Here is a 23,102-nt window from a genome sequence, read left to right on the forward strand (position 1 = left end):
GAGGCTGTCTAATCTTTCTGTGATTTACTTGCAGACTACCCCCTCCCCTCCAGGGAGCTCTTTTATCACTACTTAGCTCTCAGCATGTATGCAGAATTTTTTGAGTTTCTTATTACCTGGCATTTAATCAGTGGGCTGTTTCCTCCCTCAGTAACAAAGATACTAGCCAACAGCAGACCTCACTTCTGTCTCTTGGAAAACACAGGATGCTTCCTCCTTACTCTGTACTGCCACATTTTGTCACTACAGTTTTTGCATCATATTAGGCAGGAGAGTTCACACCTCCCTCCTGCTCAAAATCCACAAACCACACAACATCCAATTCTGCTTTCTTGGAACTCAAAATAAAAAACTGCATTTACTTCCATATTTTTTGTTTTGACCTAACTTTCACCAGTTCCAGCAATCTTAAAATCTCAAAACTCTTCAACCACTTCTGTGTCTTAAGAATTTAAAAACCAAACCTGGTGATGGCCTCTTATTTTGCTTTGACTGAGAGATGAAAGCAAGGGATCAAGGTGGAATATTTATCTCCTTAAAGGAACAGGAAAAAAGTTGAATAATACACAACAATGCAACTTTTCTGTTATTTTATTGATATTAAGTGAAGAAAAATTTAAATGTCATCTTTCCGATGTGTTACAATTGCTTTCTCTGGTGGGTGGACAGCTCCTACTGCTTATTTAAAGGCTAAATAATACTTCCCGATTGCATGATTAACTTCTACACTTTAAGTTCTCATATGGTATTGCTTTCTTCCTCTGGGTATATAAAATGGTCCATTAAGACTATGATTTTCTTCAGAATCAACTGTTATTCTATCTACTGTTTTAAGATACATTCAAATAAAAAGATACTTAAATTTACTTGCAATAAGTGCACACATACAACAGCAAAGAGAGCTGATGACATTTTACTAAAACATTTTAAGTTCATAGAATAAATAGAAGTCTTCAAACACATGCAGTAACTGACCGATGTGTTTTTTTCTTTCTCAAAAAATATCCTTAGTGTCCATAGCACTACCGCAATACTACTTCATTCAGAAAAAAAAACAAACCCCACCCACCTATCTCTCATCACAAAGACTTAAAGACAGTTTCATTTATATGAGAAATTATCAGTGCTAATGATTTAGTAACAGTCTGGTACAAACGGCAATTCACGGCAATTACGTGTAACGTGATTACGGTAACAAACCGGGAGCTTGATTTAGATGCCACAAGAAGTGCAAGGAAAAGAAAGCAGATGTTAAACCCTCCCCCCTTCGCTCCTCTCTAGCCCCCCTTCCAAAAAAAATACAGGTCTCAGCTCAGCTCTAGAAGCAAGCTCCCTCCAGTCTGCTCCAGTTCCAGGATATTTCAATTCTTTGTACAAGCCCTCAGCAGAAGTTTGGGAGAAACAGAGAAGAAAATTGCAATATAAATTAGGATCGCCTGGCTGTAACTAAAGGTTGCGTGAGGTCTTTTGTTTCTTTTCTGAAAAAGTGGGGGTCATATGTTTGGTATTAGGAGGTGTTTTTTCAGTTTAAAAACACTGTGGCATAAAGCCTTGCCCACATTTTTACCTCTAAAGGTAAAAAGGTTTCTCTGAAAAAAGAAAACAGAAAATGGGTGGGGCATATCCTCACCCTGCGTACAAGGCCATGGTCCTCAACATGCATGAAACCTGAAGCTCAGCATGAGGATTGCAAGTTGCTCTTTCCAGCTTGTACCATTCCGTTGCTAAATGTTTTTTGTGGTTCCCTGCTGAGGTTCCAAGGACACGCCTTTTCCCAATACTGTTTTTACTACATGTTCTTTTATAACATTCTTATCTGTCAATCTGTTCCACAACTTTGACTTCTAGGAAGTCACTGCCATGTTTATTTACCTCATGAGTTGTGAAAACTGTTTTCTTTGGGGGCACTGACAAAGTGTGTTTCAGTGGCAGCACCACAGAGTAAAGCATTTTCCCTTCCACAATCCAGTGCAGCATTGAAAAGCAAAACAAAAACCAAAAAAGAAGTCACACAGAGTGTAAGCGTGCCAAATGAAACAGAGGTGGTAGGAATATGTCAATATTCCAGGTACCCAGTAGGCCTGCTGACCTCAATACAGTATTAGTTCAAGTTTAACACCTCCGTGAGGAGGAGAATACAGAACAGAAAAAGGAAAAAAAAAAGTTTCATCCATTCAGGCATAATAGCCAGGCACTCCAATAACTCAGCTCAGCTCATCTACAGAAGCAAAATTAAAACTACCACATGTTAAACTGAGTGCTTTTTTCAGCATTTAACAAAGCACAAACGCTCCCATGCTTCAAGTGATGTAATGTGAGGTCTCACAACACACATTCAATAGCTTCCCATGCACCTTCGACTCAAGTTAGGCTAGCTACAGAATCCACATTTTCCTAGTCAAGTTATTTTTTGTTGGTTTTGTTCTTTTGTTTTCTTCAGTGCATCTTAAAAAAACCTTTTCAAAAGGTTAGCAAATTAACCTTAATACAGCAAACATAACATAGAGCCTTTTGCACTCAATTGAACAGTAAAATAATCCAATTAGTTATAATAGATCTGGTACATATTTACACATTTTATACAAAGTTTACACATTTCTCCCATTAGGCACGAAGTTGATTTGTCAAACTCAAGAGGCAATGAAGGGGTGGTGGGGAAAGGAAAAGAAGATCAGAGAAAGAATCTGAATATTTTTATTTAAAAAGACTAGCTGTAAAAATAAAGTCCTTCATCGTAAGCTAGTTTGCTTCGGGAGCTTGGTTCCCATGAGGATCCCCGAAGTGAGAGACGTCGGGCCTTTCATCTGCATGCTGGAACCCACCATGGTGGGGAAGCTCCGATTCCTTCGGATGCCAGTGTTCAGCTGGATGCCCCCGATGGCACTGGTCACGGCAGGGCAGCCCAATGGGAGACCGTCTGGTGCCAGGCCTCCAGGAACAAGGGCCCTCACTGGTCCTTGTGCCCCACAGAGAAGAGGTCCCTGGTCATCAGTTAAAGGAGGAGCTGACGTTTGCCCTGAACTCACAACTTTGGCGATACCAAACCTCTTGACTTTGTCCACGAGATTAAGGTTGGAAACAGACACGTCAGTCTGACTCTCACTGTTCCTGATGTTCTTTTTATTCCTCACCTCTTTCAAGATTGAACTAGCAGGCTTCGAAGCTAAGAAGTTGTCATAAGGTGGGCTGGTGCACTTGAACTCAAAAGATGGAGGGGATGACGATGGTGTCTGCATAGGTGAGTTTGGTGGAGTGGAAGGAATGATCGCCATTTTAGGGGGGTACGTGTTCAGGAGGGTGCCTTTGCTGGCTCTGTCCCAGCTCTGCGGATTGTACACTGCTGCTGAGATGCCCCTTTCCTTCAGCAGCCACACCAGCCCCAGAGACGTGCTCATCGTTGTCGTGGATTCCCGGAGGTTAGTGAAGGATTCGGCCAAACTGAGACGCCGAGGAGTGCAGGGAGTAGCCACCGGGGTGCCCTTCAAATTGCTAATGCTGCCACAAGCTGGAGTAGGTGCTGCGTTAAGGCTGAAAGCAAAAGAGCAGGCAAATTATTCTCTCCACTAGGGAATTAAAACCTATTGCAAGCCAAGATTTTTAACCCTGAACAGGGCCTTTTATCCATTTTGAGAGTGCATGGGAAACTGACAGTTCCCAGCTCCTTGCAAATATAACAAGTGCAAAAAGGTCATCTCTTACAAAACGCATCTCTCCACTTTGCATACTTCACCACTCAGTCTCATGGGATTAATGCATTCCCCACCACCACCACATTTCTTCTGATAAACTATTAAATTGACAGGTTTGTGATCAACACCTTCAGTTTTTCTTCTTGATCTACTGGCTGTCACAACTCCCAGTTGCTTCCATGAGACAAGGAAACTGGGGGACTTGACCGATAGTATAAGCAAGACAGATTTACTTTTTAGTGTCACTTCCGAGCACACAGAACTGCTAGTCCTTCTAGTACTGCTGGGTCACAGCAGAGAGAGCAGCAAGGGAGGAGAGGAACGTATTTGCTATAAAAGCATTTGTAGCAAAGCTGCTGGAAGTTGGCATTGGCACCAACATGGACTTCTGTAAGGTCAAACCCTTCTTCCCTTCTGCTGCTGAATTTGCTTTCATTTATGGGGAAGGGGATGGGGGATCTCTGATGGAGATGTGCAGTGGTGTGAATAGTCATCAAGAGAGATGAGAAAATACAGTCAAGCTCTTGGTTGTCAATTGGTCAATAGGTAACTGATAACTCAGCAGCAAACCAAATGTGAAAGAGCCATTCTACTGTTAATTTCGTAAAACATTAATTTCTACAGTTTGAAACATGGCTAAATTGCTCCCCAATTCCAGTTCTTTCTTCTCAAAATAAACGACGTATAGGCAGTTGACAAGAAAACGTTAAATGGGCAATAATCTGCACATTTAGAACAAGTGTCAGACATTACATACTTATGTTTAGTGCTATCTTACACCATTTTGTTTTCTTAAGCACATTACTGCCAGTTATTAGGGGCTGGGATTTGCTGAGGCGTATCAAATAACATTCATGCTGCTAGACTGTCCTCTCCCTACAAGCTGACCAGCTGAATGAACACAGACTCAATGCAGCACCTATTTCCAAAGAATTACCAACACAAAGGAGACGTTCCAAATCCTTTGTGCCACAATATGAGATCTCATGGATACTGAGGTTTGAGTGTTTCTGGCACTACAGTGCCATCCTTAAAAAACTTGTTCCTTGCTAGCCACAGCATGTTTACCTATGCATAATTCCCACTCAAAATTTATGGCAGGTCCAAGGTATACCATTCATTGAATAAGGCATGGTGTACTTAGTTGTTGCAGAAACAAGGCATGTGGGACACCCATGACACTCCAAATTCATATCTATTTGGGAGAATCCCAAGGGTTCCATGCACCTTTAAAAAAAAGCTTTCCAACTATTTCTAACCATGCTGAAATGATGATTTTTGCCACATATACATACACAAAAAAGTGAATTCCATGATAGTATTTCCTAGTCATGGATTAATCCCCTCTAATGGCATTTAAAGGGTCTTGCACAATGTAACACTTGATGCTAACAGATAATTCACTGACCTGAGAGCTCACCACTGTTCAAAGAAGGAAATCTTCCTCTTCATCTTGCCAGGTTAGCAAGTAGAAGACACTCAGCAAAGAGTCAGAGAAAAAACAGAGCCAATGCAAGACTGCAGGAAAACTAAGTGGCTGGGAGTGGGGGGAAGAGGGGAAAGAGCGGGATCTTCCCTTTTCAGCAGAGCCACGCTGTTGGATCGGCTCAGCTCTAACATGCAACTTTAACTTAAGTTGGGTTCTCTGTACCAAGAAATGCATCAAAAAGCCACACTGAGACAATCTGCTTGGATTTCCAGGTATAGAGAAGCCTCAGGCCAATGAACGAATTGCATCCTTTTTGCCCATATGGACAAAAGGCCAAGTGGAGGGTCCTGCACCTGGCTCGGGGCAAACCCCCGGAATCAATACAGGCTGGGGATGAAGGGATTGAGAGCAGTCCTGCCGAGAAGGACTTGGGGGTACTGCTGGATGAAAAGCTGGACATGAGCCGACAATGTGCGCTCCCCCGTATCCTGGGCTGCATCAAAAGCAGCGTGGCCAGCAGGTCGAGGGAGGTGATTCTGCCCCTCTACTCTGCTCTGGTGAGACCCCACCTGCAGTACTGCATCCAGCTCTGGAGCCCTCGGCACAGGAAAGACATGGACCTGTTGGAGGAGGTCCAGAGGAGGGCCGTGAAAATGATCAGGGGGATGGAACACCTCTGCTATGAAGAAAGACTGAGACAGTTCGGGTTGTTCAGCCTGGAGGAGAGAAGGCTCTGGGGAGACCTTACTGCAGCCTATCAGTACTTAAAGGGGGCTTATAAGAAAGATGGGGACAAACTTTTTAGCAAGGCCTGTTGCAAGACAACAAGGGGGAGTGGTTTTAAACTAAAAGAGGGTAGATTTAGACTAGGTATAAGGAAGAAATTTTTTACCGTGAGGGTGGTGAAACACTGGCACAGGTTGCCCAGAGAGGTGGTAGATGCCCCATCCCTGGAAACACTCAAAAGTCAGATTGGATGGGGCTCTGAGCAACCTGATCTAGTTGAAGATGTCCCTGCCCACAGCAGGGGGTTTGGACTAGATGACCTTTAAAGGTCCCCTCCAACCCAACTATTCTATGATTCTGTTCTATGATTCTGTTCCATGATTCTATGATGTCTCGGCTGGAATTTGATGAATTTCCCAGAGTTCATTTCACCTTATATTAATGAACTCTGGGAAACCAAAACTACTGTGAATGTCAGGTTAGACATCCTGCAATGTTTTGTTCTGAGCCAGTTTCTGATGAGCTTAGAACTTCATCTAATGGTATACAGCGATCAGCTGACACGAGTTAATATAACACTACAAACTTTTGTCCAGTGATCTTCTAAAAATCAGCAGTACTTTAACATCTTCAAGGCACTCCTTTATTAAGGGAATATTAGCCTGATGTCATATGAAGTTTCAAGTCATGTCTTCTCTCCATGATTAAATAGGATCCGATCAACATGATCTCTACAGTGATTTGGAACTGTACCAACTTCTACCATAAGCAAGTGAAACTGCCAAATGATTTTTACCCTGCAGTTGCGATTCAACAGGAGGAATCCCATATATTCCTACTTGCAAACTGTAGTGAAACACGTTTGAGAAAACTAGTATTGAGAGTTGGTGTAATTTGAAAAGCAACCTTGCTAAGTGGCTCTGGAATGGGTCTTCTTGCACCCCCCTGTGTGCTGTGGCTGCCAGTGCACGTGGCCGATGTGCTAAGGCAAGCTCTCCTTACGTCCTCCTCATTCTGCTTGGACTGAACCAGCAGCAGGGGAGAAGGACTCCTCACAGCAGAGCTAAGGAGGCCACACATGCCCACTGCAGCAGCGCACACACGCACTCTGAAGGCAAGGCTGAGTGGAAAGGAGAAGTTAGTTCACAATTCTTCTCTTAAGCATTGACTAAAGCTGCATCTTCATAGCTCTGATTCCAGTTCATGGTGGAACTAAAGAGCAGTGACAGCCACTGTGATGCATCTCCCAGACTGGCTAAACACAGAAATACAGAGGTCATCTTGAAAAGCATGAGGGAGGGAGAAAAAAGAGAAAGAGAACTTACTTTCGTGAATTAACTTTCTACAGGGTAGGACCAAATACATTTTGGAAACCCAGACATAGGGTATTAATTATCAAGCTTCTAAGATATCCTAGTCACAAGATGAAAACTACAGTACCCCAATGGCTTATTAATTCCAACAGCTCCAGATTTCAGTTGCACAGATATTTAGATTAGTATTTCTACAAATTTGTCAGCACAGGTACACACTACAGTGCAATAAAAAAAAAAAAAGACATCCCTGCAAGAAAGCGGTTGTTATGTACATGTTGCTTGCTTTGTTTGTTTGATCATTTTGGTATTGCTTTAACCAGGAAATATTTTCCCCATCAAACTGAACCAACGCTGCAGAGCAGCCTGGACACAACCACAGAAACAGACTCAAACTGGCCTCAGCAACTCAGCCCAGTGACTGTTTCAGGGTTAGGTTGAGAAAAGAAACAAATAAATGAGCACCTCATTTAGCTAGATAAAATTTAGTCAGGTTAGAGCTAGTCACCTGGGTTAGAGGCTAGGTTGAAACGCAATCAGGTAGGTAAATATCAAAACTCTCTGGGTTAGCTGGTGCCACACACACTAGCATTCCTTGTACGTGACCCTGCCAACACAGACACTGTTGGCAGTGTTGCTCACCCCCTGCCACGCTGGGTCATAGTGTCTGCCCTATACCTCCTCTCAGCATAACGAGACATAATGCAGTTTCCTCGTCCTCCTCACATGACCTGTGAAGAATCGTTTATAGTTGGTAAGGAGGAGCTCCTTAAACATGTCTGCTGAAAACATCATTTTGTTTATTTTGCTTTTTTTTCCTCCTTAAAGAATGATGATCTTTGGCGTAACTAAGGCACCTGAAAATGTACTGAATTTAGATGTCAGTTAGATTTAGCAACCAACGTAATCAAGGAGTTTATTATTACCATAATTAACAGCAATTCAACAACAATAAAAAAATTAAAATAGAACTGCAGCCATATAAAAGGATCTCTTCAGTAACAGTGTTGAGGGGAGAGGAAGACAGAATAAGAGTAAAGAAAAAACAGCCAGGCCACGATTAATTAAGTAAGTTCAGAAAGTGAATTAGAAAAGTTACATTTAATCATCATCCATTTCCTTTCCACCTCGCAGGTTTTCATATTTAATACCCTTACTTTTCATGCGTTCCTTAGGTAATCAGTGCTCATCTCATGTCTAAACAGGTCTAGACACATCATCTCTGAATGGGGACCTACACAATGGTACACTCCCACACAGGAGCTGGAAGGGGCAGAGAAAGCGATGAGGCATTGTCCTTTAAACAGAAAAAAACATTCTTTAAATACTGATTTGCTAAGGAAGAAAAGTTCCCTCTTTAGGTATGAGATTCACTCACCCTCTCTGGTTCTCAGATCTTCACCTTCTGTAAGACTATAGAATTGCCTTCTATCGGCATGTACTGCGTATACATGCCAATTGCTATTATTAAGCCCGTTCATTAGCTTCAGTCTGGCTACTATGAACTCATTTCCAACAATTACACTAAGGAACAAAGTAGACAGCTCCCTGTTTTTGATTAAAGCATATTTCCTCCTCCATTCCTCATGTACTTCCTGGATTTCTTTACTTGCGCATCCCTTTTTCTTCTGCACCAAAGATTTAGATTTTTCCTCCCCGGAAAAATCTCTCTCCTATTTTTTGTGAGAGACCACATTCTGCACATTCACACATGAGGACTACAACCAGTTTGGGATCCAGGGTAGTCAGGTTTGGATATTGGAAGCCAACTTAGCTATGTCTGATCCTGCAATATTTTAACTAGAGACAACAAAATCTAAGATATTTTGGATGGCTTTCTAAAACATTACACATGCCTCTCAAATAAAATCAGGTTGAGGTAACTCAAAACGGGAGGAATAACTTGAGGGTGCGTTGTAATTCACCAATGCGGCTAATGCTTTTGCTTATGCCATTACTTTGCATTTCCTTACAGGGAAAACTCTGACAGAGCTGAAGGCTTTGCCATCACGGGAAACCCTTACCTTGGAGTGACTCGTGTGAGTTCATCGGAAGGGTGCAGAATGCGGCAGGTGGTGAAGGTGAAGGTGGAGTTGGTTTGTGACATGCACTTCCCAGGATGAGGTACTAAATTAAAAAAAAGCAAATTCTTTGCATTTTACACAGAAAAGGGGAAAACCAAACTTCTGTGTGCTGATAAGACAGATGCAAAAAGTGATGAGGTACCTCGGATGGGATCAATGCAAGAAAAGTGAAATACACAAGCGCTACAGTGTTCTAACAGACACTTGTTCTCCAAAACAAACACACCTAGGACTCCAGGGCCAGTGCTAAAAGGGTCTGCTTGAAACTCCCCCGTTGTCACTAACACTGCAGATAACCCTTGCTCAAACCAAATTTAGGCAAGGCAGTGCTTGAAATGCTAGTCCTCATCTAAACTAGCAACTTGCATCAGTGGGAAATTACAAGCAGCATTTTCTAGTACCAGCTCAGGAGCACTAAGATTTTCTGAATGCTCATGCATTTCAGCTTTTAGATTGAACCACAAAAAGGTATCCCCATTACTTCTCAGTAATGGATCCAGCTTGCTAATGCTACAGGAATATAGATTGTTGGGGCAGGGAGGGGTTATTATAAACATATTACTGTTTCTCTGTCTCTGACTTTTCACATCCACAGGAAGGAAAGTGGTAGTTTTTTGGATCCACTACTGTACATCTGTGACATTTCTCTTGTGCATGTGTTTAGGTTCTTTAAGAATGTACATCCTCAGCTGCACAATATAGCAGTTTTTGAATATTTGTAAACAGTGTAGTAAATAATTTTCTCCACAAATGCGGCTGTAAAGATGCCACTCTGTCAGTATATCAGTAATTTGGGAAAGAAGCAATACAGCTCAATTTAAAAAACGAAGAACTTAGGCCAATTTCTTTCTTCTTAGCAGACATACTTCTGTGAATATACTAACCTGCTGTATAATGCAGCTGCGGCCATTGCAAAATAACTACAAAATTTAAGAGCCATGCATCTGAAAAGCTCGTTGAAAAACACTCAGAGTTAAATATTCCATCAAAGATATCATGATTGCATAGGTTCTCTTACTTAGTAACAAAACTTAGCAGTGGTCAAAAGACATGCACAATAAAACCGTGTGCAGCCCCCTCCCTCTCAGTCCTACCCAACCCTTTGAGCCATTCCCCGATTAAGCCACATTTTAATACCACAGTACGCAAGTACTCAACACATTGCAAAGGACAGACAGACAGACCAACTAGACCAGACACCATTCTGAACTTCCAGAGATGCTTAGCAGAAGCAAGACAAGTCTTAATCGTGGCTGTGTTCCCTTTTTCATATATAAAGTATCACAGCTCCAAAATAGTGTGTGCAGTTAGGTAGTCCTTTAAGAACACATATAAGCAGTGTGTGAAGGCTAGAGCATGGGGAGTGTGAACAGTGGAAGCAGAAGTGGCTAAGCAAACAATGTGAGAGAACTTCTAGTTAGTGCTGGAATGTACTGCTGTACATTAAAGAAGGATATTTCTAAAAACCCACTGGAGTGTCATGTTAACACACTCAAATGTTAGCACAGCATAACATAACAACAAGCTCTACTTCACCTCCAGAGACGGTAATTATGATGCTTCAGGAATCCAGTTGCTTTAGAGATTAGTGTGAGCACTATAAAAGCTAGTACAAGGGAGCACAGCCTAGCAATCATGATTCTCTCCATATTGCAAAGAGTTAAAAGAAAATCTGGAGAAAAAGCTCAAATAACTGGACATGAAAAAATTGGTTATTTAGAGAAAACACAGGACTTCAACATAAATCAAGTAGAAACAAAGCTATTATCCCTGGATGATGAATAGAGAACAGAATAAAGCAATGCTGGTTTAAGATTGCAAGCTCAACCCAAAGCACATAGCTGTAATACAGTAAGTGCATCTTCCCCATTTGTAATATCCATTGGGCATCCCCTCAGATTGGAAACAGGCACACTGAAGATACATAGCTGCATTAGCATAAGCAAGACTCATTGCTATTAATGAGTCAGAGATAGGAGAAGGCTGCTAAAAGTAGAGAAATCACTGACTCTAATAAGAGGAAACAAATTGAAATTATTTAAAAAAAAAAAAATCAATTTCCAAGGATGTATTCCACCCTCAAATACCACTAAGAAAGTCCTGTACCAGCTTCATTCTCCATCAGTCAACAATGGGGTGTATCATACTGCTGTAGCATTTTCCATCCTTTGGACACATACAAAGAGAGTGAAAACCTGTTGCTGTAAATGAACAAAGTTTATAAAATAGAAACAAAATGATTAATTCCTAACCTAGTAATTTCACATAAGAATGGCCATCTCCTGAGCTGGTATAAGTTTGTGAGGAAGTAATACATAAGTTTATAATAAAAGAGACGACTATCTTCACATATACGTACAGCCAAGTATTATTTTAAATAGAAACATCTGCTCCATGTGACTGTGTCTGAAACCAAATGTTTTATTTACACCCTCTTTTTCAAAGTAGTAGATGATTAACAATGAGGCTTCATATCTATATGAAACAGAATCTGTACATAATTCAGTGTTTAACAAAATTTACAGAAACATCATGTAATTTCATCCATCAGGAAACCATAAACTAAACTGTATGTGCATTTTTCGCCTAAATTAAAATTCAAGCTAAACCTTAGATTGATGGTGGATCGTGTTTTGTCTCTCAGTAATTAATGATTCTTTACCTTATTAAGCTTTCTCAAACAATTCTTAGGCATTTTGGAAAAAAATGCAAAACATTATAGCTGAAAGAGACTCTCCTGTAAGCACAAACACCGTTGTAAAAATATGTTTTAAAATATTGCAAAAAAAGGCAGGTACTAGTCAAACTGGCTGCAGAGAGCTCCATCTTCTGGTAAAACAGAGCTTTCCCCACTCAAAACACAAAGCTGATTTTATATAGCTCAGAGCTGTTTCAGATTGAGCTTCAGTTCTCAGAGCTTATGTTGTGCAAACAGCAGAACAGATGAGTTTAGGCCACAATCTTCTGCTTAGGGAACCCTCAGAAGACTCTTTAATCTGGATTTTTAACCAGCTTGTGCAGAGAAAGGTACAAAGTTACAGTAGGTAAACCAGTGGCCTGCCCCATCCACATAAAGGCATCAGACAAACTAAGTTTGAGGAAGATTTTTAAGAGGCAGCTATACTAAAACACCATTGATTTTTGTACCGTTGGTTCCAAACTCAAATTCACTGTTATGTTATATGAATACTGAGGAGGCAGAGAGCTCACAGCGGCCAGTAAATCTTTGCATTTTATATAAATATCTATTCTGGCAAATACAGATTTATGCAAAAATGAACTTTAAAAAAAAAAAACAAAACAAAAACAAACAAAAAACCCAACAAAAAACAACAGAAATCTTCAGAATGTGGCTTGATCCAGACTGGCACAAAGCTAAAGTTTTAGCCCAACTCTGAAGCAAGCCACTGCACATAATTTCTTTGGCATGTTTTAACAAAAGGAGGAAACCTGGTTCCCTGCTCTTTCAGCAGAGAAGGCAGTGGAATTTGGACATCTCTTTAGCACAGGCTGGTGAGACAGGGATGGAACGACAATCAGGTTGGGGAGTCCTTAGAGCAACAGATGGAGATGGTGTTTTAAAGCATCAGAAGTTTATTTTATTGCTGAGTAGAAAAAAAAACTCTGCCTGGTTTGGAAGAGGATAACAATGAAGGACCATTAAGAGGCACTTTTTTCCTCCAGTGTCGTCATTTGGGATACAAGCTAAGGACTTCACTTTTGCCGGTCTATGCCACCAACGCCATTCTTTGGTAAGGTGAAATTTCCTGAAAACTAAGTCACAACAGCCCATTAGGATTCACAGGACAAGATTTCAGCAGACTTCATCCCCTCCAGGTGACTGAAGGTGAAAGCTCTGACACCCAGTGCTACCTGTACTGAAAACTCCTGGCTGACAGAACAGGGAGAATATAGGGTATGATGGAGCTGATGCCTGGGTTAACTACTAAAACAAAATGGAGATGGGTGATAAACACAACAGCTGTAAAATGTGAGCGTGGTGCTCTCCTAAAGGCGTTTAGGTGCCTTCAGATGTCCTTCAGAAAACACTGCTGGAATGTCCTTCAGAAAACACTGGTTTCAGGGGTAACCGTGAATGCTCAAAACCTCCAAGAATCCATACGTCTGTGCCAGAAGCGTTACTCCTGTTATGTTTCTAAAAAAATTGACAATAAAATTATTTTCTGAATATCTGCATTTCTAAAATTCCCATTTATTTTGCCTTTGGAAACAGCAAGAGATGAAAAACTGAACCAAGGCAGGTATTCTTTGGACAGTATTTTTTTAGCTTTCTTCTGGTTGAGGTCTCCTTCTCATATGTATATAACCATGGAGCACAGATGTAAAAAGACTTCAATGGATTTCCTGTGGCTTCAACATGATTTTATGCAGGCTAAGCTCCCAAATTAAAATTCTAGCATTTTAACAGCACAGATAGCAAATGCTGACAGATTTTTCTTAAAGAAGTAATTACTGTGAAATATTCATGCCATTTGAAAATAAAATATATTTAAATATGCATCAATACCTTAGTTCTAAGAAGAGTTACAACATTTATTGCTTTTCTGTACAACGGTAACCTCTTAGAAGCATATATAGTAATCCTGCTAAAACCAACTCAAATATAAGACATTCATTATGTGTTTTTGTTATTTTAGGCACCTATTTGGAAAGATCTCCATGTCATTGTTAAGGTCTAAACATGAAAAACAAGCCGGCTGATCCCGTAATGCTGCACACATGTCTGTTCAAAGCAATCAACCAGTGGAACTAACAAGTACTGAAAGACCAGTTCATGCACCCAAAACTAGCATGCTGAATCAAGTGTAGCCCTTCCAACTTCAAAATGAGAACATTCACAATATTATTACGTGCTTTGAATGGCTTAGGGTTTTTTGTTTAAGGAAACCTGAAAGGCAATGAATTAAAAAACACAAAACAAAACAAAACCAACAACCCCTATCCCCAAAACAGATTCTGTACATTTTATAATATACTACAGTTTCTTTCAAAGAATAAAAAAAATATATTGAGGTTACTAAAAATTTGTGCTACAAAAATTACTTGTCCTAGATGGTATTAACAATGCCGTGTCCTGTAACTTCTTTACCATTCCAATTATGCTGAGAGTCTACTCAAGTGATACACAAATTTCAAACTACTCCTGGGTATTAGGCTAGAACTGCGATTCTGGAATTTACAATCTTCCATTAAATTACTGAGCCCACACACAGTATGTAGATCTGACAGACCAACTGCAGGTCATAAATTACATGTGTGTTAATTTCTTCTGAAATGTTCAGTGCCATAATTGAGATACAATCTGCATATATGGTGAGGAAGTTATTTTACGTATCAATGGATACTACAGGTCTCAACATAGGGACAGGAAAATTCAAGGATCATAACTTTTTCATATTTAGTCAGGATGATTTCTGACTCTATCCATCACTCAACAAGAAACAACCGATACTCTGTTCTGAATACATTTATTTTGGCTACAAGACATTTTTGGCACTACCAGCAATGTTTGTTCTCCTGAGTCTGGATGTTAACATGACTTCTCTTAAGGCTCATCTCAAGCAGCACTCTACATGCCCACAAAATGGCTATCCTGGATTACAAGCAAAAGCACCGTCACTGAACATTGTATCCAAGACATTTCTCTCCTTCCCTTTTTATTTTGCTTCCACATTCTCTAGCAAGAGCTTATTCTGTATGTTGCTGCCTGGAATTTCCCCTGGAATCATGCAAGCAATGAGGTCATAACCTTGCGCTTGTGACAGCGCTCTAAGGAAATGCATGTCGATACACACCCCTACCTGCATTGCATTTCTTACAGAGAAATCTAGGCGAGGTAGAAAGAATGCTGAAGAGGTTTTTTCAAGAGGAGCAATGGCTGCACAATATTGAAATACAAAATAAATTCATAAGCTAAGCACACGCCTCTCCTCCCGAAAAGTATTCTTCAGTGGGCAGATGGTGGATCCTAAGAAGCACTGTCACATTAGTAAGTGCCTACTCTGAAAACATCCACAATTATCTTCTCCTTGTATACCACCTGACAAATTGCTTCAACGAAAAGCAGATACAGCAATATCTTTACTTCATTTGAGCAACGCAACTAATAACGATGTGGTGGCTCATGGATACTCCTAAATCCTAAGCAGCTGGGCAATCTGGAGGAAGGATAAAGAATGGGAAATTGAAGTTTTCAGTGCATTTGTTTATTCTACACATCAAAGTTATTCATATTGACCAATTCTCTATTTCTGTAATGTATCAAAATTACTCAGCAAACAATAGACAATGAAATAAGATTACTAGGACAATTTCATAGATTTTATCTACTTGCCAATTGATAAGGTAGGAAATATGCTTAAAAATCTTGTCTGAGATTATACTAGAGTTCTCCCAGGCAAAATCAGGAGTTACTGGTGAATAACCTGTTAATAACAGTGACCTGTATTCAAATTGTAATGGAGAAAGGAAATGGAGAGAAATACTAGTCTTTCTTGCTAGTTTGTAACCATAGCGCAGGTCTACATTTATTTTTCTATTCCAAACAAGGAACTCTTCCAAATCATTACCCCCAGATGTTTTACGAATCTGTTCTTAAAAAAACAACCAAAACCTCTAAACTACATCTATATCCCTGTCTATGTATAGTCTGTGACAATAAGGTTTCCAAATTTGACATATTCCTGTGTTGAATATTCTTACGCCCAAAGCGTAACACAAATAGCTTTTTTTTTGCACAATTACTGTATCCTGAGTACATGAAGAACTGCTTGTTCCCTTCCTCTCTGCAGCAACACATTTTAAAATTAATCATATCTCTTCTGCAATCTTTTATTCCATAGACCCTAAAAAATGCCAGTTATTTCAGTCTTTGATTATTTCAGTCCATGTTTTCTATATCTCCAGCTTTTCTTGCTGCTGTTATTTAGACACTTAAAAATGATAAACACCTGGATAATATCCAAAACTGTACACAACTCCTGTGAAGGCATTATTTATTTTCATATTAATATAAAAAGTTAATATAATCATTATCCCTGGGCAATAGATCTCATAGAATAAAGACAATTTTTGCCAATGGAAAGGGAAGTTGAAGAGTTTGAATGTTCAAGCGTTGGAACAGGCTGCCCAGGGAAGTGGCTGAGTCACCATCCCTGGAGGTATTTACAAGACCTGTAGATGTGGTGCGTAGGGACATGGGTTAGTGGTGGACTTGGTGGTGTTAGGTTACGATTGGACTCAATGAACTTAAGGGTCTTTTCCAAACTAAATGATTCTATGATTCTAAGTTTAATCTTAATACAACTGACTGCAAAAAGTAGCTTATATTCAATAGCTGAAAGCGTTGAACTGCCATTTTAGTGAGAGCTGAGGATACCCTGCACTTAATGAAAATAACAAATACTATTGTCTAGCCCTGAGACAATCTAATCTTCCAAAGACCAGTCAAATAATAAATTATGATCTATTCCAGAAAAAGGAGGGGGAAGGAAGGGTCCCCGTTTAAAGTATACATGTGAAAACAAGATGTCTGAAGAAAAAGGAGTTCTGGTAGTTTTCCGATTCTGGACTAAATATAATTCTTTACCAGTGGCAAATCTTAATGAAGACTAACACTCCTATATAGCTTATTAAAACAAAACAAACAACACCCCCCCAAAAAAACAACAACAAAAAAAGAAACCACAAAAACTCAAACCACAACTGTAGTCTGAGAACCTGTAGCCTCGTGCAATAGTAGACCGCAAATGTCAGTTCAGAGTATCTAATAAGTCATGCAGTACTGCGTCACTTTAAAGTGTTTAAGTCTTAATATGGTATAAATAGGAAGGATAGAATTTAATAGGGTGGTGGAAAGGGAATGAGGGAAATGTCATTATTCTCTGCACAAAAACATCCTCTTAATTCTTTATCTCAAAGGGAATTTAAAAACAGGTAACTGTATCTGAGGTAACTGAATTAAACTTGCAGAATTTCTTTGCTTGATTTTCAAGGCACTTCCATTTGTTTCAGCAAAGGCAACTTAGATGCACTTTTTGTCATCATTTAGTCTTTTTTTTTTTTTCCAAAGTACAAAAATCTAAAGCATGGCATCACCTCTTATGAACAGAAGAATATCTGTACTATAGGCATACAAAATATGTATCGTCTACACATTATATACATTGAAGAGCTTGCACTAAATACACATACAAGTTGCATACGTGCCCCACAAAGGTTTGTGAACGAACCACTTCCTTTTAGCAGCCTTCTCTTATCAAAATAGAGTAAAATATTGACCATAGATGCTGTTACTGAAAAAAAGTCAAATTAAAAGATTATTAAAGAAAGGATTTTTGAGCCAATGTTAGAATGGTTATGTTCTAACTACTGCACGCATTAACGTGCAGATGCTACACACAAAGCAATACTATGGATGCTGTTCTGGAGAGATGCGAGAATGGCCCAGTAATCAAAATCCTGTAAAGATGTCAGTTTTACTGGACTTAATGAGTTTCCCTCACCAGACCCCTCATCATCGTCAGTCGCGGACTCCTGCATCTCCTCTGTGAAAGCCTGAGATTGGCGGGGGTTATTCTTGTTGTCTGAAACAGTCACTTGTGCTTGTGACCTCTCACCTGAGGTCTCTGTGTGCTGAACTGGCGTCGAGGTAGTTAGGCCCTTGTAAGAAATGTCACCTGTCTCATCTTCCTCATAGTCATTAAGGCAGTACACTTCGTCCAGGTCCAGGTCCAGTGTCCTGAAGCCCTTAGTGACAACCCCGGGCCTTGGGTCCAGGATCCCGCCCAGGTGAGGCTGAGCCAGCTGCTGCCAGTGGTGCAAAGTGGCAGAACCTTGAAAGGGAAAACAAAGACAACCAAAATAAATCAGTAATCAATCCAGGATCTAAAAGGCAAAAATCCCACTTCATTTATCCAGAAGACCAAAGGTTTGGGAGCTCCAAACCTTTAATGTTTCTGGGTTTAATATTTCTAGGCTTTAATATTCCTTGGAAGACAAGCTACAGGGCAAAACTGCTTCACCTACTCTTCATCATTTCCAGATCAATATGAAATAAACTGATCACATAAGCACTTAGATAGGTAAAGTCTGGTGGTAAGATGTGGCCTACTTGTGCACACACACATACCCTCCCCCCATTTATATTCTTATCCCCCTAAATTCACAGGATTGAGTAGGAGTAGAAGGAATTAACATTTAACAGTTCATTTGAGCACCATCACAGAAAGCTCTAAGAGGAACATATACCACATACTCCCGCATTAAGCTCACACTAAGAAAGGTGCTAGAAACGTGCTAGAATTTACTACCAGTGGCTAACAGGACAGCACAGTAACACAGATTACACAGCAATTTCAGCTTTCTACCATACATTAGAAAGCCACATCAACTCCGGGCCATGGGTAAGCAGATAGTACCTCTGACTTATACATCAAGTCTAAATACTTGTATGGCCCCTACCTGAGCCCCTATGCTACAGGAAGCCAACTACTACATAACTAAATGCTACTGTACCTGTAGCTTCCTCCTTGGCAGAAAAATGTTTTGAGTGAGGAAAGAGGTGCATTGTACAGAGAAAAGCATTCAATATTCAGCGTTCAATAGGAGACAATGAGTCAGAAACAGAAATGTATCAGATTAAATTGATATACACACTGAGATGGGCCCACTGAAATCAGGGAGGATTTATCCGATTCCTCAAGTAGTAATTAAACACTGCTCGCAAGGGCCTAAATTTTCTTATGTGCCCACCAATCACTACTGTGTTATAACGTGTGACTTAAAACTATTCATTTCAGGTCCTATGACATAAACAAGACATCCTTACTTTCATCTCTGCCAGCTCAAATCAGAGCAGTTTTTGTTGTTCTCGTTCCTGTCCCCCCGCCCCAAAGCAGGACACTGACTCATTCAACAAGCTGGCATACAAATGTCTCGCCAGAACTCAAAGACCAAGAATGTTCAGTTTGTTGTATGGTATATATAGAAATCTAAACCACTGCAATAACTAGGGAAGGGATGGCTCTTACACACATTATTTTGCATCTGAGAAAAATCCCATGGAATGAGGAAAATTGTCATTTCACAACAAGGATATTGCATTACAGGAAGTTTATTGTAAACAGGAAGTGAATGGAGAAAATGTCTTTGTTTAGCATGACTGGCATCAGTGAGTAGCATTTTAATTAAGTCTATCTCACTTTTTAAAACATGTAATTTTTAGCTCAGAATAACTGGATCTGCTAGATTACTTTGGATAATGGCGCTATTTTAAGTTTTTTTTTTAATGTAATTTTTGAGGGAGTAAAGAGGATTTAGACTGATTGGTACCCTTGAGGCTCAAGAAGCAGAAACCATTACGACCCCAAAATAAATAACTCTAAGGAAGAGAACATCCCAACAATGTGTACTTATTCCTGGATTGTCACAAAGGTCAAGCTTCTATATAAAAGAAATATTCCAGAATGTGGAGAAGTGCCAGATATTGTCAAGTCTTAAGCGAAGACTAGAACTTTGCTGTAACGACAATACCCTCAAGAGTTACAGAAAAACACTGGAAGTCAAAATTTCTTTCTCCACTGTATGCAAGTATAAAATCCTGTTGCTAATTAACTTCTACATGCAAGCTTCTGAAGATGTAATCTTTTTCACTGTAAAGCTCACCAAAACTTATACTCAGAAAAACTTTGCAGAGTACAAGCATTAAATGGGTAATATTTTATACCTTTCCTATGGAAATATATTCACCAGAATATCTGCATTTTGAGCTTTAATATTTCTATTGACACTACATGTTATTAGTTTCTTTTGAAAACTGGAAATCAAAGTTCATCACAAAAAGAAGGATATCTGAGTTTCTCCCCACCTCTATTACTTTAATCTTGATCTCATAAAATGTGTGTAAGGGAGCTTTAACTTTTCCATACAGAAAATTAACACTAATGCAGAAAGCAATGCTATAGTTGTGAGCTACCTTATGCTTTTTTTTTTTTAAAAAAAAAAAAAAAGGCCAAATTGAAGGGGGGAACACAACACCTTGGCCTATATTCAGTCCCAGGCTTCTACTAGACAGTTTTGTAAATTATCCTATCAGAAAAAGCTGCCATGAGGGAATTAGTGTGCAACAGTGGGACTGCCAGGCTGAAGTGAGAAGAAATTTAAAACCAAAATAAAATGAATAGGGTTTGTTTTTCTATTCCTGATATCTGCACCATGTTTTGTAGGGGGGTCAGAGAAAGCTTGGAAATTCATGATGTGTTGCTGCCACAATTGCAACCAAGTGAGTGAAGACATAATCAGTCCAAGGTTCTAGTTCTCCTACAGGACACAGGGAGTGGGCTATTTAGTGCTTATGGTACAACAAACTGCAGATGCACAGTTTAAAAACAAAAACAAAACCAAACCAAAAAACCCATCAGACTGTAACTAAAGCAAGACAAATCAAGCAATCATTCTATTTGACTAGAAGAAAGTGTTTGTGCGGTTTTTGGTGTTTTTTTTTTTTTTTAAAAAAAAAAAAAGGTGCAAAAGAAGAAGATTAATTTCTTAGTGCTTCTTTCACCCTATTTATTTTACTGTGGGATTTAAAAGATTGCTTTAAAGGAGTAGAAGCGATTAACCTGAAATGTATTTTAGAACTGATTTTTTCTTTCCCCATTTTATGGCATGAGCACCCTTAGGAAAACAGTAATAAAAACCAAAAGCACAACTGCTGATAACAGTCTGCAGGTACAGCAGACTATTTTGCCCCAGTAGTTTGAAAAGTATCCATGAAATTGAAAAAAAAAATTTAAATCTCATGAAAAATACTTGGGAAAGAAACTAAGCTGAAGTGAGGAACAGAATCATAAACATGTATTTAATAAAAGATAACAAACACTAAGCTTATGAAACAGGCAGACACAAACATACTACAAATGAGATGTAAAACCAAACATGAGAAGTACTTTAAAAGGTGCAATAACTTTAAGGAAAAAAATGATCCAGTGAGAACAATGAACAAAACCAGGAAAAAAAACCCAGACAGATAGAAAGATGATAAAGACTTTAAGAGTTTATTGGAAGAAAAAAGCAGATATAATGGGATGGTGACAGAAATCTATTACAGTGGTAGCAACCAGTAACTGAAACAAAGCTGGATCATCCCTTCCCTCATATGGTACAAGAATTTTTATGACCATTTAAAAGCAGTCATGAAAATAAACTACTAAATTCTGCTAAACAGTATGGACTTGTGCGCTATGGCTATAGTTTCATTTGAATAGGTAGATACAGCACATCACTTTCTTCAGGACACAAGAACGGTTTTTTGCTTCTGAATGTGCATCATGCTAAATGCTCCTTATAGATGAAATAAATTTGTTCTAAAAAGATGAAGAAAGGAACTTTTGCAATTAAAACACACACAGACAATGTAATGTAACACAAGAGTTCTGTCAAAGGAAAAGAGAGAGAGAGAAACGAAAGCTAAATTATGTAACTAGCATATCTGTGAAGTACTACAGGAAAACAGCTTCATTTTGTTTAAAACCTGAAGGAATTTACTCAGCTAACTTCCAGCAACAACCTGAAAGGACTGAAGAAAGCCAGGCAGACTATACTATATGTGCTCTGTCAGCTTTTTAGACAGACTATGGAAATGCACTTTGAAATAAAGCTCTAGCCCTGACTACCATCTACCTATATCTTGCCTTTTTCTGAGACAATATATGGAGGAAATTTGACTTTAAAAAAACCCCTATTTCACACATGAAACCCAAAGCCAGAAAGACTCATGTGTGGCCACTCAAACAGCCAATTAAAAGTCCAGAGGTAATTTTTAATCACAAAAATAGTCCTATTAGACCAAGTGGACTATTTGAAGTAGGTAAAGGTCTTTCCAGACACTTATTTGCAGAACTGAGATTTGATGAACTAATATTCCTGCTGCTTAGATTTCAGATACTCAACCACCTTCCTTTTCTAAGTATGAAATGGCAACATTGAGATGTAGGTCAGGCTGCACTGCTGATGCATGTGTGGCCTTTAACATTTATTTTACTGCCTTGGATAGAATTGTTTCCTAACACTTTTAAGGCTTGAGGAAAAATGTAGTAGTTAGAAGATTTCAAACCAACAGCGTGGATTACTGTCTCTGAAGTAAAAAGAATATGTATTGCAAAGATTTCCTGCTTTCTGGTGATGGATAAGAGACCACAAAGAGTCACTAAGAAGAACAGATAAAGGCCGAGGCCCTTTGTTATCACCTTCTAGTGGTTTCACAATCTGAAGCTTTTCTGGCAGGTAGGAGCGACTGCTGATAGACATTCCTGAATATCCAGTGAATTCTGAAAATCTGGAGTGAGTGCCCAGTGACATGATGCTCTCTGTGGGGGTAACGGAACCGCTATGGAGCTCGCCCTTTTCTGCCAGTTCCCGCAGCTTCCTTTCCTGCTCTTCTTCGAAGAACTTCCGCTCCGAGAGGTAATTCTCCCGTCTGAGGGACAGCCTACGAAGGGCAGTCTCTAGGTCACTGGAGCCCGGAGTCCCCGGAGTTCCAGGCTTCTTCATCCTGTCTTCATTTCTAAAGCATAACAGGGGACACACACCAAAACAAAAACAAAAACAAAAAACAAAAACAAAAAAAAAAAAAGAGGGAGAAAAAAATTCTTAGAGATGCTTAAAACTTCCACGTGACACTTTGAGACATTCACCAATACCTTTAAATGACTATGTCTCAAGAACTATAAGCACAAAATAAAGTCACTTTTGAAGATGTAAGTCACTTTGTTAACTGCATAATGTAAGACAAAAAGAGGAAAACAGAAATTCTTTGCCTTTATGTCAGAAACAAAGCAAA

At 39.5% G+C, this 23,102-nt stretch overlaps 1 protein-coding gene across 5 annotated transcripts in view; it reads right to left on the reverse strand.

The window, feature by feature from the left end:
* Positions 1-573: 573 nt before the first annotated feature.
* Positions 574-23,102, reverse strand: part of TRAK1 (trafficking kinesin protein 1) — a 114,090-nt gene continuing 91,561 nt past the window's right edge. For 3 of the 5 annotated variants that reach the window (XM_075143186.1, XM_075143188.1, XM_075143189.1), the window contains 4 exons: positions 22,510-22,826; positions 17,881-18,096; positions 9,182-9,284; positions 574-3,528 (listed from right to left, as the gene is read on the reverse strand). In XM_075143186.1, coding sequence (XP_074999287.1) covers positions 2,730-3,528; positions 9,182-9,284; positions 17,881-18,096; positions 22,510-22,826 — 1,435 coding nt within the window. In that variant the 3' untranslated portion in view covers positions 574-2,729. Of the gene's footprint in view, positions 3,529-9,181; positions 9,285-17,766; positions 18,097-22,509; positions 22,827-23,102 lie in introns of all 5 variants that reach the window. The other 2 variants (XM_075143185.1, XM_075143187.1) reach the window with 1 other exon arrangement.

Source organism: Calonectris borealis, chromosome 2 (genome assembly GCF_964195595.1).
Source record: "Calonectris borealis chromosome 2, bCalBor7.hap1.2, whole genome shotgun sequence".
Classification (NCBI taxonomy): domain Eukaryota; kingdom Metazoa; phylum Chordata; class Aves; order Procellariiformes; family Procellariidae; genus Calonectris; species Calonectris borealis.